Genomic DNA, 17500 nt, shown 5'->3' on the forward strand with positions numbered 1-17500 from the left:
CTAAGTACCCCTCTCATTAGTTTAATTTGATCTCGCGATTGTGCTCTATTTTATCTCTCCCGTCTTTTATTCTCGTTCTACCGCTACCTCCTGTTTGAACTCACCCCTGTCATCAGGCCCTCCATCATTAGCGACACGCGCTTGATATGTGTCATTAAGCGCCTAATTGCGATCATTACGTCCAAGGATCTTTTTTTTTTTTTTTTTTTAAAGCCTGCTAGCCGTACTGCTGCTGCTGCTGCTGCTGCTGCCGGGGCTGCTAGTCTTGGAGTCAGGGAGTGCACATAGCCATCCACCCGCATCTAAGCCATATGGGCATCGGGCGGGGAAGTGCGGAGCAACTGGCCTCTCGGAGGCTCGCCGCTCACTCGGAGAGCTAGAGAGACCCAGTCGCTCACTAAGAGGCTCTCGGAGCAAACGCCAGTGCTAATTGAGATGTTCTCTAATCAGACTCAAATGAGCGCGTAGCTACCAGGCTGGCGTGTAGGCAGGCCCCTGTTCAGTGAGAGAGAGGGAGGGAAAGAGAGCCCATTAGCACAGATAAGTTGTGAGACATTGTGACGGCTAATGGAAATGCAGGAAAATCGAGCAGACAACATCCTGTACACACACACAGACACGCACACATTAGTGTGCACGTCCACTTTTATAAGCGCACAAGCACCAGGTTAATACTGTATGTGGTTTGTAGAGACATAACCCTAAATGGAGTAAATCTCTCTCTCTCATTCTCTCTCTCTCTCATTCTCTCTCTCTCTCTCATTCTCTCTCTTCTTTATTCTCCTCTGCCTCCGCTCACTCTGTCTGCTTTGCACCCCCACCCTCTCTCTCTCTTCCTCTCTCTCTCTATCTCCATCTCTCTCTTTCCCTCTTTCTCTCTCTCCCTCCCTTTTTCTCTGTCTTCCTCTTCCCTATGGCTGCACGCTGACTCAGTTGTCAGAGGGAGTTATTGCGGCTGGATGCTCCTCTATAATGTGTCTTTATTTTGCTCTTTGTGAAATGGGGTTGCGTTGTGGGGGTGGGGCCTTTTTTTCTTCTCCTCCTCTTTCTCTCTTCCTTTCTTTCTTTCTTTCTTTTTTTTGGATGTACTCGAGGGGGAGATGAGGCCTTGGTGATGCTGTACTCTGTCTCTCAAAGCGCAAGCGTGTCATTCTACTTGAGTGACAGTGCAGGCATGCGTCTTGGATGAGAGTATTAATGCATGATGGGTCTGTTGATCACACACACACACACACACACACACACACACACACACACACGCTTGCTTATATGCGAGAGTCTGTTCCCGAGCGATGTGTGGATCTGTAACTGTGAGAGATTTGAATAACTGTCATGAGTCGTTTAGTCATTTTGTAAGGAATCAGCCGTATAAAGAGCAGATGACTACGTGCCGCCAACCCATTTTGAAATATTGAACAGACAGACCTCCGAAACGAAGAGAATTAGATGAGTGCATCGTCAGTGTTTATATGGGTGTGTGTTGTGTTTGTGTAGAGACGGGCTTGTAGAGACAGAACAACGGCAGCAGCCTGGGTGGCCTGAGCTCAGGTCCACTGTGTTCGTGTGTGTGGCGCAGGAGCAGGTGTGGCGTCGGACAGGTGCTGCTGGCAGTGGAGGAGGAGAGGGAGGGAGGATGTGTGTGAGGGGGGGGGGGGGGGGGGGGGGGGTGCTCATGGAGTGGAAGGCCCGTGCACGCACACACACGTACACACACACACACACACACACTCCTGTGTCTCTTGTGTTCCCTCATTCAGCTCCCTCACGCCTCGTCTCCGCAGTCCCCGCTGGTTTTATCTCTCCCCGATGCGTCGCTCCCAACCCGAGCTGACAAGAACATGACCCAGAAAAACCTTTCTGATTTCAGGCTCAGATTGTGTCTCTTAGTCTCCTTCTCTTCCCACTTTTTCATCCTCTTTCTCTTGTTTTTGTCTTCTCTCTTACTTTCTCTTCCTCCCCTCTTCCTCTCTCTCTCTCTTTCACTCCAGCTCACTTCTCTCTTCCCCTGCATTACACATTTGCCGTTGCTTAATTTAGACTTTTCTCTCTGCCGATTCCTCTCGCTTGCACTCCCTCTGTTTTGCACTCCTCTCCTTTCTCTCTCTCTCTCTCTCTCTCTCTCTCGCTCTCTCTCTCCTTCCTCCATCTCCCTTTTTTCTCTCTCCTTGGTTCCCTGCTGCCACGGACTCTTTGCTGATGTTCTTCCTCTGTCTGTGTCAGATGATCTTATTGAACAAAACTCTCAAACAGTGTTTCTGTGTGAGCGTCCTTATCGACAGGTTAACTTTACTCACTCTTTGTCTTGTGCTACTGCATGAATGTATTCATATGGGAGAAGGTTGGCAAATGCAGAAAGGGAATATTTCAAACAGCTGGCTCTTGATGAATATCCCAGAAGAGCCCCTCTTCAGCACATCTGATGACTATTTGCCACCACATTCTTAGACCAGTTATATTGTCTGATAGTCAGTACCAGATTTAGGGAAAATTGGGAAAAGTTTGTGAGTTTTAAACATTACATTTTTAAAGCTTAGAGATATGTAAAGAAAAATGTATAGTCCACCAGTCACTCATTAAAAATGAGTTCCGACCTAATGGCTTGATTTTGTTTATTTTGTTTTGATTCAGTGTTCTCAGCATTTCATATATAAGAAATATTTGACCTCTGAAAGTTGAGATGGCCCATCCAATTTGATGGAACTTGGTATAATAGTATGGGTATAGGATAGTATAATAATAAAGAAAATGCTGTTATACTATTACTACAACTACTATACTGTTATAAGGACTATGTATTTAAATGTTCAAGGATGAAGGTGATAGTTTATGATGCATTATGCCACATTGCTTTCAATTATTAATAAGACATTCATGAACATTTTTTGGACATTTTTAATTGACCGTAAATGCTTGATGCATTGTTTGACAAATTGGCTACAGTTTTAGAGACAGATTGGTAGTACATGTTACTGTAATTGTCTTCTCTGTGTACAGTTGTTTAGTGACTGAATGGTCATGAAGAGTTTAATATAGTTAATATAGTATTGTCTAAACCTTACATATAAGAGATGCAAATACTAATGCTGGGACTGATACAAACAGTTGTAATATTTAAGATGATATACTGTATGTAGAATAACATGCAGGACATTCCAAAAAAATACATACAATTGTTATTTTGGTATGTAACATAATTGCTATTGACGTATTTAATGTAATTTAATTATGCACTTTGCAGTTATGCCGATTTACTGTCCTTTGTGGTCTTGGAAAAAAAATAGATAATTATATTTTTACATACATTTTACTTTTATTTTATCATTATCATGTATCACTTATCATTACAAATGGGAAAAGGGGAAGGAAAGACAAGTAAAGGAGCCGAAAAGAAGAAAGAAAGAAAGAAAGAAAGAAAGAAAAAGAAATTGGAGAGAAAAAAATTCATCTTGATTTAACATAGTTGAAGTCTGTTGGCCGACATTATCCTCTTACGTTTTCTTTTAATATCTTGAACACACAAACAAATGGCGGCCTTTGACATTTTAAATAAGGTTAAAGCGGAGGTGAGCTCCTTCCTCAGAAAGGCTGACCTCAGGCCTACAAACCCACCCCCACCCTCTGCAATCACATTTCTCGCAGGTGCTGGCCACAGAAGGCCGGGCTTGGGGACGGTCGGAGGGCGATTCTCTCTTAAGCTCTTTCCAACGGTCACGTGGTCGCAGATCGCTGAGCGTAACCCGATTGCAGGCCACCTCGGGGGGTCTTGGGAGAAGCAAACACACTGGCAGCACTCTGCACTCTTTCACAGTGACTACCATCCTGCCAGCCTGCCAGCCTCCCAGCCTGCCTGCCTCCCAGCCTGCCTGCCTCCCAGCCTGAGAGATTGGCTCTGACATCAACATGTAATAGAGTAATGTTCCCCTCAGTCTAAATAGAAAATTAAAAAAAAGAAAAAAGATTTTTTGGATGCCGTCCTACTAAGTGAGCCAGGCCCCTGATTTGGCTGTGCTTTCCAAACAGAGCAAGCCCGTGTGGCCATATTTGACCAAAAATCCAATGCGTTGCCGCTGCGCACCATTTGCAGGACCACCTACAGTGTCTAACACCACCCCCCACACCCCACTTCATTTTATAATGGACATTGGCCATTGATTTTCTGCACACTCACTCACCCGTCCACTAGCTCGCTCGCTACTGCCCCCTGTGGGTGTGCAAAAGTAGGTGGAGCGCTAAGAGTGTTAACTGTCCCTGTCTGCAGCCACCATCGCAGTCCCTCTCCTCTCTTGCTCTTCCCTTCCTCTCTCTCTCTCCCTTCCCCTGGACCCTGGAGCTGTCGACGTCAGCAGAGCACCACGTGTGTGTGTGTGTGTGTGTGTGTGTGTGTGTGTGTGTGTGTGTGTGTGTGTGTGTGTGTGTGTGTGTGTGTATGTGCTGAGCTGAGCCAGAGTGGCAGGGAGGTTTCTGCGCAACAAACAGATTTTCTAATTCCCCCGGGGTTAGATGGTTGGCATAGTTTAGCCCTTCATTTGTTGAGGGTTAAGCCCATCTTTTCGAGGGGCCTTGCGTCTATCCGTGGCTAGCACGGGTCAATCCGTTCGCTATGCCTCTCCCTCTCTCTCTTTTCCTGTCTCTTGGGGTGGACGTTTTCGGGCCACGCGAGGGGGTCTAAGTGGGTCACTAAAGGGGTCGTTTAAGGATGTCCCAGAACGCAGAGGACCATCCCACCCCCACTCTGCCCTCTGCACTCGCACCACTAATGGCTGCACGGGTCAGTGCCCTCTCTTGTTTTAGTTTTTTTTTTTTTTTGCACATGAACAGTTTTGTGTCTGTCTCTCCGCCTGGTTTTTACCGGCAGTTCGGAATTCTTTTTTTTTTTTTTTCTTCTTCCTCCTTTCTTTTTGCCCTCGCTCTCCCCATCGCTGCGGATCATCGTCTCGATTACTTAATCCTCCACTGCTCACGCTTCCTCCGTCCCCCTCCGTCCAGCCTCAAATTCGACGTCTCCTCAGCCCACTTCTCCCTGTCGTCCCGCCACGTCCATGTCCCGTCCACTTTTGTCTCGTGTCAGAAGAGCTGAAACTTTTTCGTATGATAAGTCCGTCCACTGCTTTCTTGTAAGCCCGTCGGTAATAAACTTGTCCTTCTTATCTGTCGACACACAATTCCTCCTCCCTGCTATTCATGCACTAGACTTATCTTTTCTTTTCTCCGTAAGAGTGATGCTACAGTGGGGAACTTTTGACAAGTTGGAACTGATGATGTAAGATCTCTAGATATTTTTTTTGTTTGCCTTGTATCAGTGGGAACGTGCCCAAACACTGTCTGGCAACATTGCTAAAAGAAATTGCTCTGTCTGTGTATCATAGCTTTACTGTTAGTCCTCCACTTCCCCCCTCATGTTTTAGACTTCTCCTGTTTTAGAGGTCTCCCTCTATTTCAGTCTTCCACCATGGGATGGGGAAACATGCGGAGGAGGAGAGGTGGATATAAGTATAAGTATGTATACTCTTTTGATCCCGTGAGGGAAATTTGGTCTCTGCATTTATCCCAATCCGTGAATTAGTGAAACACACACAGCACACAGCTTGCCTGCATCAACAGCGGCGCTCGGGGAGCAGTGAGGGGTTAGGTGCCTTGCTCAAGGGCACTTCAGCCGTGCCTACTGGTCGGGGTTCACCGCGGGTGAACCGGCAACCCTCCGGTTACAAGTCCGAAGTACTGACCAGTAGGCCACTGCTGCCCCACGTGCTGGCCGAGCGTGGCCAAGAGGTCTTTGCACTGCTGAGTAATCAGGAGCCCAGCGTCTGTAGATGCGTATCAGGAACAGCAGGCCTCGCTGGACATCAGAGGGGCCGCTGAAAGGAGTTGTGGACGTTTTTGGGGCGATTGGGAGGCCAGTAGCAGTAGCCTCGGTGCCCTGGTGCTTCTTTTTTTTTTCTTTCTCTTCCTGTTTTTCCTCTTGGGTTTTGGCATTTTGTTTTTGTGCTGTTTTCTTTCTGTTTCCAAGGTTACACAGAACTCAGATATTTGTTGTTGTTTGCTTTCTTTTCTTTGCTCTTTTGTTTGCGTTGTGTTATTGGGGGGTCTCCCACTGATTAGCGTTCCATTCTTATTTCCCTCAGTGATGTTCATAGCGCTGTCCGCCTTCACCGTCATCTCTGTTTATTTGTTTGTATGTGTGGTGTGTTTGTGGTGTGGTTGGTTGATTGGAGATTGTTTTTGGCTTGGCTGTCAGGGCTATGGGGAGTGGGCCTGACCTGATTTCCCCCTCCTGAAGCTGAGTAGAGCCAGCTGTGGAATGAGGTTATGCTGTGTGTGTGTTTCCTCTGTGGAGGTGGTATGTTTGTGTTAACACGTGTGTGTGTGTGTGTGTGTGTGTGTGTGTGTGTGTGTGTGTGTGTGTGTGTGTGTGTGTGTGCGTGCGCGCATGTGTGTATGTCTTTTGGGCAGTATGCAACATTCCTGTCTATAGCTCTGTGTACTGTGTGTGTGTGTACTGTATGTTGTATGTGTACATGTTATGTGGTTTGTGTATGCGTACATAAACGATATACAATATAAATGTGTGTCTTTGCTCTGTGTAGGTGGTATGTTTGTGTGAACACACATACTATGTGTGTGTGTGTGTGTGTATATGTGTGTGTGTGTATATGTGTGTGTGTTGGAGTGGCTCTCATTTGACGAGATCTCCTCTGAGTAACCCAAGTGAGCTGCAGACAGTTTGAGACAGAGGGAGTGGATGCTGTTGCTGGGCACTGACTCACTGACACATTACAGTAATGCGGAGCTGCGCGGGGATTAGTATAGGCAGAGACAGCTGGATCGGGGTGGATTTCCTTTTACAGCACTGTGTAACAAGAACAATAAGATTACAGCACTATACCTACAGAACATTAATTTCCATCCTTCTCTCTCACTCTCTCTCTCTCTCTTTCTCCTTTTCTATCCCCCCTTAGCCACTTCGGATGGTTCGAGACAGGGTCTGGACAGCATGCGCGGGGGCGTGTGTGTGACCAGAGGGATGAAGGTGGTACTGAAAGTAGGCCAGAGTGAGTAACCGGACCATCGCCGCTCAGCATCCAGCCTCATTCATCACATCCTCAATGCATCCATATCTCCATTTATCCTCAATGCATCCATATCTCCATTTATCCTCAATGCATCCACATGTCTATTTATTCTCAATGCATCCATTTGTCTATTTATTTTCAATGCATCCACATGTCTATCTTTAGAGCTTATCTTTATTGTTTTGTATCTATTTTTCATCCTAGTCATTGGACTGCACACAATTAAACAGTACGCAATTCAGGGTTTCCTGAAATGTTAGGCCTAAAATTCTTTGAAATATACTTACATTCATAATGCCTTTCCTTGAAACCATGTAATAACCCTTAGTTAATAACCCTTGGTACATACTGAGACCTTTATTTGCTAACTTGCTCCCTAAATTTTTCCTTAACATGTCGGCATGTGGTTATAACCCCTTAATTATCCCTGAATCCATCCTACATCCCTAAAAATTAAAGGTTTCTGTGTCATAGTGAAAATAGGCTAACTACCTCAATTATACTTGTAATTTACAGACTAAGCTCTTATAATCAGTAATTAGTCTATTACTTGTAAAAGTGACTATCCCCATTCTTAGTTAAAAAATAAATGCATTACTGTACAAGGGCTGCAACTAATGATTATATTCATAATTGATTAATCAATTGTTTTATCAATTAAGTGATTAGTTGTTTGGTCTGTTCCTACGTCCATGTCTGTGTTTCATTCTGTTTACTGCCAGAAAGCAGTAATTACACCTCCCCAAAAAATATACTTTCAAAAGCTAGAATCAGAGAGTTTTTTTAAACTCATATTGATTCATGTTTTACCAAAATAGTTGCCGATTAATTTAATAGTTGACAACTAATCAATTAATGGATAAACTGTTGCTGCCCTAATTACAGCAAAAGATAATGTATGATATACAGTATTTCTAGCCAGTGGTAAAGGTACCTGTAAAACAGTAGAGGCTATAGGTAAGTAGAGGATGTAGATAGAAGTTGATGTAGTGTGCCGGGTAGATTGTAGTGTGTGCGGATGCCTGACTGTCATGTTGTGTATTTCCGTTAGCTCCGTACGGCCTCCCGCCGAAACCTAAATCAGACCCAGCTCGGCCTAAGAACACAGGTAAGGCTGATAGAGTCCAGGCCTCTTTCATCTCTCATGTTTAAGTGCGTCCAGTTCATCCTCATCTCAGTACAGTGTCCCTTTGAAGTGCTTTCTGTTGAACTGCTGTCCTCTTTCTCTCTTTCCCCCCCGATCTTTCACTTTGTTCTTTCTCTTTCTGTGTATTTGATTGGAGTGGATGAGTTTAGCTTTGTATTTTGTATTGGTAGTGCAGGCAATAGCCTTGTGCTACCAGTGCTGTAACAAAATGTTTTGGAGAATGTTTATTTAAAAAAAATACCACTGTATTATCTATAGTGGTCAAGGTGTCTCTGTTTGCTTCTGTCTTTGTCTCCCTGTGGCTTTACCTCTTGCCATCTATCTGTCTGTCTCTCTCTCTCTTTCTCCCTCTCCTCCTCCTCACCGTTTCTCTCTCTCTCCCTGTAGATACTGGGGAGAAGGACACCACGGCGTTGAAGGGGACGGATGGCGAAGGCGACAAAGGCGCGAGCGGCAGCGGCGGCTCCATGGCGGCCACCAACATCGCCCTGATTGCCGGGGGCGTGGGCGGCGGCGCCTTCCTCCTGCTGGTGACGGCCGTCATCGCCGTGGTGTGCTACCGGCGGCAGCAGGCCAAGCACTCGGAGACGCACCACCCGGCGCTGTCGCTCTCCTCGCTCACGCCCAAGCGGGGCAGCACCAGCGCGGCGGGCGCCACGGCCGGCGGCGCGGGCTCCGGCGGCAACAACAACGGCTCGGAGCCCAGCGACATCATCATCCCGCTGAGGACTTCCGACTCGGCGTACTGCCCGCACTACGAGAAGGTGAGCGGGGACTACGGGCACCCGGTCTACATCGTGCAGGAGATGCCGCCCCAGAGCCCCGCCAACATCTACTACAAAGTATGAGGAGCGAGGCGCTGCCCCCCAGACAAACAAACAAGCAAACAAGTTCATATGAAAGACAGAGACTTTGCCGTGCTACGCTACTGTGGTCTCGTTCTGAGACCCCTTCCCCTGCCCCTCCCTCAACCTTCCACTCCTCGCCTGGCCTCTCTCTCTCTCTCTCTCTGACACACACACACACACAGCCCTAACTCCGAGACTCATGAACTTGTAGCTTCCCAAACCTAATCTCTCTCACGGCACCCTGGTGCTCCCCATGCCACTCCAGCCTCCTATGAAGACCCTGATGCCAACGTGGTGCTGCCCACCCTCGCATGCCCACAGAGGGCACAGTGCCAGTGGAAACAGTGGGCACCAACAGCGTGAGGACTGCCAGAGCAGGGTGTTGGGCATCTTGGTTTCTTATCTTGCTCTTTTCACTCCTTCTGGAGTAGACCAGTTTAGACACGTTTAGGTCTCCTGCTGGTTACACAAGGTGTTTTATGAAACATTGTAGGGCTGCAGTGAATCAGATTTTAAAAGTGTTTTAGAACAAACAAAAAAAATGTTGGTGTGTGTGGGTGTATGTGTGTGGCTGTTTATGTGTGAGTTTGTACCCGTGTGCTTGTGTGTCTGTGTTTTTTTCTGAAAAGGGTGTTTGTTGGATGTGTGTGTGTGTGTGTGTGGGTGGGTGTGTGTGTGTGGTTTTGTTGTAAATGAGGAAGAAAAAAATGAACCAAACCACAAAAACAAGCTTTAGTCGAAAGCAAGATTACATTTCCTCTTTCAGATCACTGTCAGCATTTATAGATTATATATATACAGTATAATATAATTACCTTGTAAAGCTTCTAACTTCTTCCATCATGTTGTTTGTTGATTTATTTGTTTATTTTAACTCAGTTGTCAATGATGTGTTTGTTGTGTTGTTGCTCTACTTGTTTTGAGAACTAGAGGCCCATCCGTAACTCCCCCTTGGTGCTGTTATTTATTTCTGTCGTTTTGTTTGTAAAAAAAATGAAGGCTTTGTCCTCTATTTGTCTGGCTTCATCACTACCACTTCTACTTCAGGATGCCTTCCCTTTGGATTCTTGTTTCGCCGAGAAAAGAAAAAAAGAAAATAAATAAATAGAATGGAGTCGCAGGAGACTTGAACAGAGGATGGGTCAAACAAAAGTACAAAAAAAGATGACTTGGAGGAGGAATCAGAAGCCAACCGTGTGCTTGATTACAGTGGAGAGCGGAGAAGTTCTGGGTGTCAGAGGTTGCCGTGAAAAAAAAAAAAATGCCACTGGTGAGCAACACACACACACACACACTCACTCAACCACAGGAGTCCATACATCCAAATCATTTATTGATTTTTCTCACTGGAACTTTTGGACTTGGTCTGTTTTTGAAAATAAAACCACAAATCCTACCACAAGCACAAAAGAAACAGCACTATGCCACTGTCATTTCCTGTCGGAAGACTGTTTTGGGGCCCTCTTAAGTGAGGGCCATGGTTCATATCCATATGCATACTCTGTGGACATTTTTGTTTGTTTGGTTTTTTTTTTAAAAAAGAGAGACTCTGTGTTGGCTTAGTGTTCCGCTGGATGAAGGGTAAGAGACGGTGACAAGCATTTGAAGAGAACATCTTTCACCAACTAAAATCTTTCTTACCCTCCCCCCTCCCCTTCCCCTTCCCCACACTTAATAAACAAGAAAAGAGAAATGAAAAGCAAACAACAAATGACTAAAAATACGACTCTCGGGAGGAACATTCTCCATTGCTCCATGTCATACCGGTCAAGTCTGCTCCGCTGCACAGGGGAATACCGGCTGCTCTGAACAACAAGCGTTTCACTCCACAAACATCTTCTCATCATGCCAGACATCTCCTCGTCCTCGCAGGTCACGACATCTCACAGTCACTTAGTGTTGCGTTGACAGCGGATGTCAGCACAAGGCGGACATGGCGCATGCGTGTGAATGTGTGTGTGTGTGTGTGTGTGTGTGTGTGTGTGTGTGGGGACTCACAGCTCAGTGTACTCAGCGTTTCTCTACCTCTGTGACCATGCAGAGAGGCAACACACAACTCAGCCTTTCACGAAATAACTAATAATCCTAAAGAGTAACAATATGTTTGTATTTTTTAAAAAAGATCACCGCAAGCATACTGGACACTGCAGTTCAAAACCCCTAGTACTGTAGAAGGAACCAGAAGGCTATTACATTGACACTTTGTATTGTATTGTAAATTGTTCTTTTTCTTCATGGTATATATTTTTTTTCATGAGGATGTTTTTTCTTGCTCTCTCTCTGTCCATCACCTGATAACTCTCTCCACTCACTTTTGTGCCAAGAGCTGTGTTTTCAATGGAGACGGAGGGGCCCTTATCCATGTATTTTATTTTATTATAATTATTATTATTATTACTACTATCATTTTCCTACTGGTGTTGGGCAGGCAGGATGCGGGTCAGACACGGCTCTAAGTCGAGGAGACCGCAGAAAGAGACCTAACGCAGTCGTGACGGGACGGACTTCCCAGAGACGGACCTTGATGAGCTGAAACTGGCACTGCGGACTGGCTTCGGCAGACAGAGTGCCAGAGAGCCAGAGTCGAAGCTGGGGGGGGACGAGACTGTTCAGTGCAGAGGGACGAGATAGGACGGCTAGCGGGTTTTAGCATGTACACGTGACTTCAGGAGGACCTTTAGGGTGGGTTGGATGGGGGGGTTATTTGATAAAGTTAAATATGCACTACATAACAAAACTGATACTACTGTTAGAAAGCACTTAAGTTTTATTCGGTGGCGGGGGAGGGGTTCTTATGCCTGTCTTGGGCCTTTGTGGCCTCGGGTTTGCCATCATGCCAAACAACATCTTTGATTCCAGACGCCACTTCCAGTATCAGTCATTTGAAGGCTGTAATCAGCTGATAATTTGACTGGAGTCTGGAGCGCACTGAGCTGCAGAGTTGGTTGGGAGTTTTTCTCACAGAGCCAGATGAGGGAGGGAAATGGCGACTGCACGCAGGTGGGGACGATTACAGCATTACCCGCTCTCGAGGTTTCCAAACCAGTCTGAAAGCCCGGTGAAGGCGAGGCTTAAAAGGAGGATTGGGAATCTTTTAGCCGAAAGTACAGAGACGTGCAGAAGTTAGGGGGTGGGTGTTAGACGACTAGTCTGTTGGCCGAACTCTCTTAGTCGTTTCTAAAGCTCTTTCTTATCAGCAATTTCAGACTGAAGTATGGCCATTTAAATCACGTTTGGCTAGACTAAGTTCGGAAATTCCTCACACGAGACTCCTCATCTGTCTCTTGGCAGGAGTTTGGGGTCGTGGTAGTGAGGGGTCAGGCAGGTCAAGAGGACAAATGGACTGTGGGTATATGGGTATGTGGGGTTCATGTGGGCTTGTGTGGTGGGGCGTCTGGCCTAGATAGACAGCTCCGTCTCTCTCCTCTAATAGCTGGACATATAGTTGACATAGAGGAGGCTCCTGTAGACTGGACGTTGATTCGACGGCTTAATTGTACAGGCTGCCAGGGTAGACTTCTGCACGACTTAAGGCAAAGTGCCGGACGCAGGGGGACCATCGAGAGAGAGTGTGTGCGTGTGAGTGTGTGTTAACGGAGAGCGAAGGTTTGGGTCCGACGCGTTATCAGTGGGTCGTGTTACCTCCTGGGCTCCTCCCCTCTTCTCTGTCCCATCCCAGAATCACCCCCCACCCCACCCCCTTCAAAATAAAAGTACATTCCAGCTATGGAAGAACGTTTGACATAAAAAAAAATTAATACTGTTGCAATAAAACCTGGCTCCTGTGTGATTTATTCAGCTCAAAGCAACAGTGTGTGTGACTGAGCTAGACAGGCCTTGCTTGTCTCACCTGATTGCACTCTCTCTCTCTCTTTCTCTCCCTGTTCCCAGGCCTCTTTCTCTCTATTGTTTATCAGTAGACGGTTTGGTCAGGGTTGGTTGCAGCCTTGCTGTAAGTACAGGCTGACATCATTGGCATTTTAATTGTGTGATCACTGCCTCTCAGTTTATCTCACCATGTCTTTCTTCTCTCCTTGAATTTGCTCCCATCTCTTCCTCTCCTCCTTTATTCATTTCATTCTGCTTCTACTTTCCTTATTTGCCTTCTCTCTATCCCTCTGTCTTTCTCAAGTTGTCTCTTTCTCTCTCCTCTCTATCCCTCTCTCTCTCCCTCTGTCTTTCTCAAGTTGTCTCTTTCTCTCTCCTCTCTATCCCTCTCTCTCTCCCTCTGTCTTTCTCAAGTTGTCTCTTTCTCTCTCCTCTCCACTCTGTGGCCTCTGGCTCCTCCTGTCAACAGTTGGTGTCTAGCTCCATGTCAAACTTGAATCCCAAATCAGATGGACAGTTTGACAGGGACAGTGAAATCTCGGCTGAGGAACAACTCAGATGACCCCCCCCCCCCCCCCACACACACACATACTCACACATACACACACATACACATACTCTCACAGCTTACATACCCCCCAAAAAACGAAGCACCAGCAGTAGCCTTGGAATCTGCATCGTGTTTTTAGTTTCCCTCTTTTCTCTTTCTGTCTCTATCCTTCCATCCCCCTTTATTTATTTAGCTGTTGCTAGGAAGGGGTATGTGGTTGGTAGAGAGAAAAGATGGAGATGGACACTATGTTGATAGAGAGAGAGAGTAGAGATAGGAGGTAGAAAGAGGGAAAGAGAGAGTGGAGATAGAGCCGTTTCTCCAGTCTAATAATACCCAGCAGTCAGCAGCTGTTTGATGCCTCCCCGTTGTGGCAGCCTGAGAAGAGGGGGGGGCGGGTCTCCAAAGCTCAGCGACGCGTCAAGTGCCCGTCACACCGCGCATCTGCCACGCGCTCACCAACACGACAGGTGGATCCACTCACAGCGCCAGGGGGGATGGGGAGAGGAGAGGTAAGAGAAAAAAAAAAAAACACGGCTCCACCAACAGCTTTATTTATTTCTCCGAGGTGACAGGAGGGGAGAGAATGAGTCCTCCTGGTAGTCTCGTCTACCTCTCGGCTGAACGCAGCGCTGACGCACCTCCACCTGAAGGGATGAGAGCTGAGGGAAAAGGATGAGAGAGGTCTGATAATCACTCATCACAAAAGCCCTCAGGTTTGGCATTGGGCTGGTAATGAAATGATTTCTCTTGCTGTGAGGGATCACATTCACATGATAAGGGAAGAACGTGATAAATCAAAGGCTGCTGAGGCTACATCAATGGCCTCTCCTTAAGATAAAGAGCATTTCCAGTACTAATAAGCATGGATGTAAGTTGTTACATGAAGCATATATTGCACATCAACAACATGTAAAAAGTCACACGTATGTTATGTTGTGTACTTTTTGTTTTGTTTGGCTTTCTACTGAAAGTTAATAAACCCTTTATAAACTGTTGGATATCTTTCAAATGACACCAGCCAGTAACTGTTAGCTCACCCTTGACCATAAAAATAGCCGCCCACAAAATATAAATCTTACAAATCACTTAGAAAAAATCCAAGCCTTATTGATGTCTTTTTACCATCAACATTATGAGTTTATACTTTATGTTCAAAAAGTAGGGCCATTATTATTTCTGGCACATAGTCAACCACCACATGTAATGATGTGACCACTTCACTAAGACTTACAGACACACACACACAAAGTAAGAGAGTCACAAATGCATACAGTGGCATCACTGTCACTCTCGTGACAGAATGAGATTTTTGATGTTGTCTGGATTATCCCTCATCTGTTTTCTAGGTCAGCATTCCATCAGTGTGCCATACTGCCTCTGAGGCGTAGGTCACACACACACACACACTCACACACACTCACAAACATCCTCGCAAAAGATTAGCATCCTCTCTGAGAGGGAGCGAGCGCAAGAGATGAGAGTCCCGAACGAGTGTGTCTGCGCAATAACAATGGCTTTTAATTATCTCCTCCTCTCTCACTCACAAGCACAAAACGCGCTCATTTCCATAAGAACAAGCAGTCTCGCACAACAAGCACACTCTGAAACAGCACTGACAATGATTCATAACTCTCTCTCTCTCTATCTCTCTCTCTATCATCACTCAGACTTAAATAAATGCATACATATACACTCCTGGCACGCTGTAAGCCGCTCTATCAGTGGTCAGTAATGCCATTTCCATATAGTGCCCCCAGATCCCACGCCGGCCTATTATGATTATGTGATCATTATCATCTATCATTCTAGCCGACTACATCCACCCCCACAAAAACAACAAAATCAGTTGGGCAAAGCTGACCCCCCCACCCCCAACACACACACACACACACACACACACACATACATACACGCCTTTTCTTTAGCTTGGACCAAAGGATGGGATTTTCGATGTGAATGAACTTCACCCCCGGCCAAGCCCCCTGCCTCATTCTCTCTTTTATTGTGGTTGTTGTGACCTTTGACCCTGTCCCATGTTGGAATGTGCGTGCTGGGAGGCGAGAGAAAGTCTTTGTGGGTCTTTCTTTTTTTACCCCTCCCCAAAAACAAAACCTGTCGGCTGTGGAACAAAAATCGCAAAAGGAAGCTAACCATGGACTCAGTCAGCCATGTCTGTGTATGTGTGTGTGTGTGTGTGTGTGTGTGTGTCTGGATTTTCCTGTGCTTAGTTCGAGTTTTTCATCATACACATGAAACAAGCGCACATTGTTCGACTGCCGCATAGCTCCTAAATAATTTGTACACACGCTTCCTTTCTCACTGGTCTACCCTTTTTAATGTAAATACCACCAAGGCACAGCTGAAGTCAAGTTTCCCATAGTCCTGGTTAGGCCTATCTGGACAAGCCTACTGCTCTGCCTCTCTCTCCCCCTCTCTCCCCCCCTGCCCTCAGCCCTCCTCTCTGCCCCTTCCACTCAGCCCCCCATCCCCCATCCCCCTGTCCCCCGTCCCCCTCCCTGAGCATGGGCCCTCCCCAGCACCGGACTCTCTGCTCCTGGCACCGCCGCGCTCTTCTGGTGCTCATTACTGTGGTTAAGCCAGGGAGGCCCCTGCCTGCCAACGCACGCCCGCTCACAATGGGGCCGCCGCACGCTCCGTGACCTTCCATCGCTGGCCACCATTACGCGGCCGCCATTGTGCGCTGGCATCATTAGTGCTGCATTGGTGGCCAGCGAGAAGGGCTCCTGCTGCCACTCTGCGGTGGCTACTCCCTGGCAGACCCCCCCCCCCCCCTTGTCTCTGCTGTGTGTGTGTGTGTGTGAGTCTCTGAGAGAGAGGGTTGTTCACACCCGTCCAGCAGAATACCACCTAAGACGTGCTCTGACCCTACTGGGCTTCTGAACAGATGTGCCCCATAGTACGAAAATCCTCCTCCTCCTCTGCCGAGCACTGACAATCCCCCTCACACACACACACATACACACACACTCTCTAAAGCCCCTAGCACAAACACACACATAAATACATGAACAAGTGTCCACACCCACATACATGTACATATGCTTGCCCACCCACAAACACACACACACGCACACACACACACACACACACACACAGACACATGCACTGACATGTGGTGTCCACTTTCAACCCCTCTCTCTGGATTTTGGCTTTTCAAAGAGCACCCCCCACCCCCAGCTGTCAGTGTGTCTGCCTGTATCGGCTCAGCCAGGGCCAGGCACCACCACCTCCCCCTCATCACACACACACACACACACACACACACACACACACACCGACACACACACGCCCGCCCGCCCCAATCAGCTCTGTCTCTCAAAGGTCATCCTTTCCCAGAAGAGCACAACACCCCACCCCTTTAGCCAATAGCCAGCATTAGCAGTCTTTCCAGTGCAGGCTACTGCAGGCCTGTCTCACTCCATGGCAAACACACACACACACACACACACACAGACCCACACACACACATTCTCACAACCACCACCACCTTCTCTCTCTCTCTCTCTCTCTCTCTCTCTCTGTGAAAAAATTGAATAATTATTCCCATAAATTCAAGTCTTATGGTTCAAGGGCTGAGTCAATTCTGACGACATCAAGAAAGCCTCAGGAACAGGGATTAAAATGAGTGGCTAAACCATCTATAATTTCCCCATCATTTTAAACAATTACACATTTTATCTGATATTAAAGAGAATCATTAAGGGAAATGGATAATTGATCTTCTAGTGCAAATATAGTTGAATGGGAAATTCTGTTTGAGAGTAAAATCGTAATTTCACTCACATGAAACATTCATGAATCATTTAATTAAGTTGTTACACATGATAAATATGTATATCATTTAATTATACATATGAGTTATTTTGGTCTATTCTTGCATTTTAAATATTGTATCATGAAGAATTCATGTTTGTGTTCATTCTTATCTGTCATACATAGGCAAACAAATGGAGGACAACTTCAATCATGGTTGGATGGAGAATTATGGCACTCATCTAATGAACGCATTGGTGTCTACCAGTGCTGACAACTG

The 17500-nt window shown here is 46.4% G+C and overlaps 1 protein-coding gene across 2 annotated transcripts in view; it reads left to right on the forward strand.

Annotated features, from left to right (window-relative positions):
- Positions 1 to 9709, forward strand: part of efnb3a (ephrin-B3a) — a 30581-nt gene extending 20872 nt beyond the window's left edge. The window contains exons 4-6 of one of the 2 annotated variants that reach the window (XM_042092021.1): positions 6957 to 7049; positions 8122 to 8178; positions 8605 to 9709. In XM_042092021.1, the coding sequence (XP_041947955.1) occupies positions 6957 to 7049; positions 8122 to 8178; positions 8605 to 9065 (611 nt within the window). In that variant the 3' untranslated portion in view covers positions 9066 to 9709. The remainder of the gene's footprint in view (positions 1 to 6956; positions 7050 to 8121; positions 8179 to 8604) is intronic. The other variant, XM_042092022.1, reaches the window with a different exon arrangement.
- The last annotated feature ends 7791 nt before the right edge of the window (positions 9710 to 17500 follow it).

Source organism: Alosa sapidissima, chromosome 5 (assembly GCF_018492685.1).
Source record: "Alosa sapidissima isolate fAloSap1 chromosome 5, fAloSap1.pri, whole genome shotgun sequence".
NCBI lineage: Eukaryota > Metazoa > Chordata > Actinopteri > Clupeiformes > Clupeidae > Alosa > Alosa sapidissima.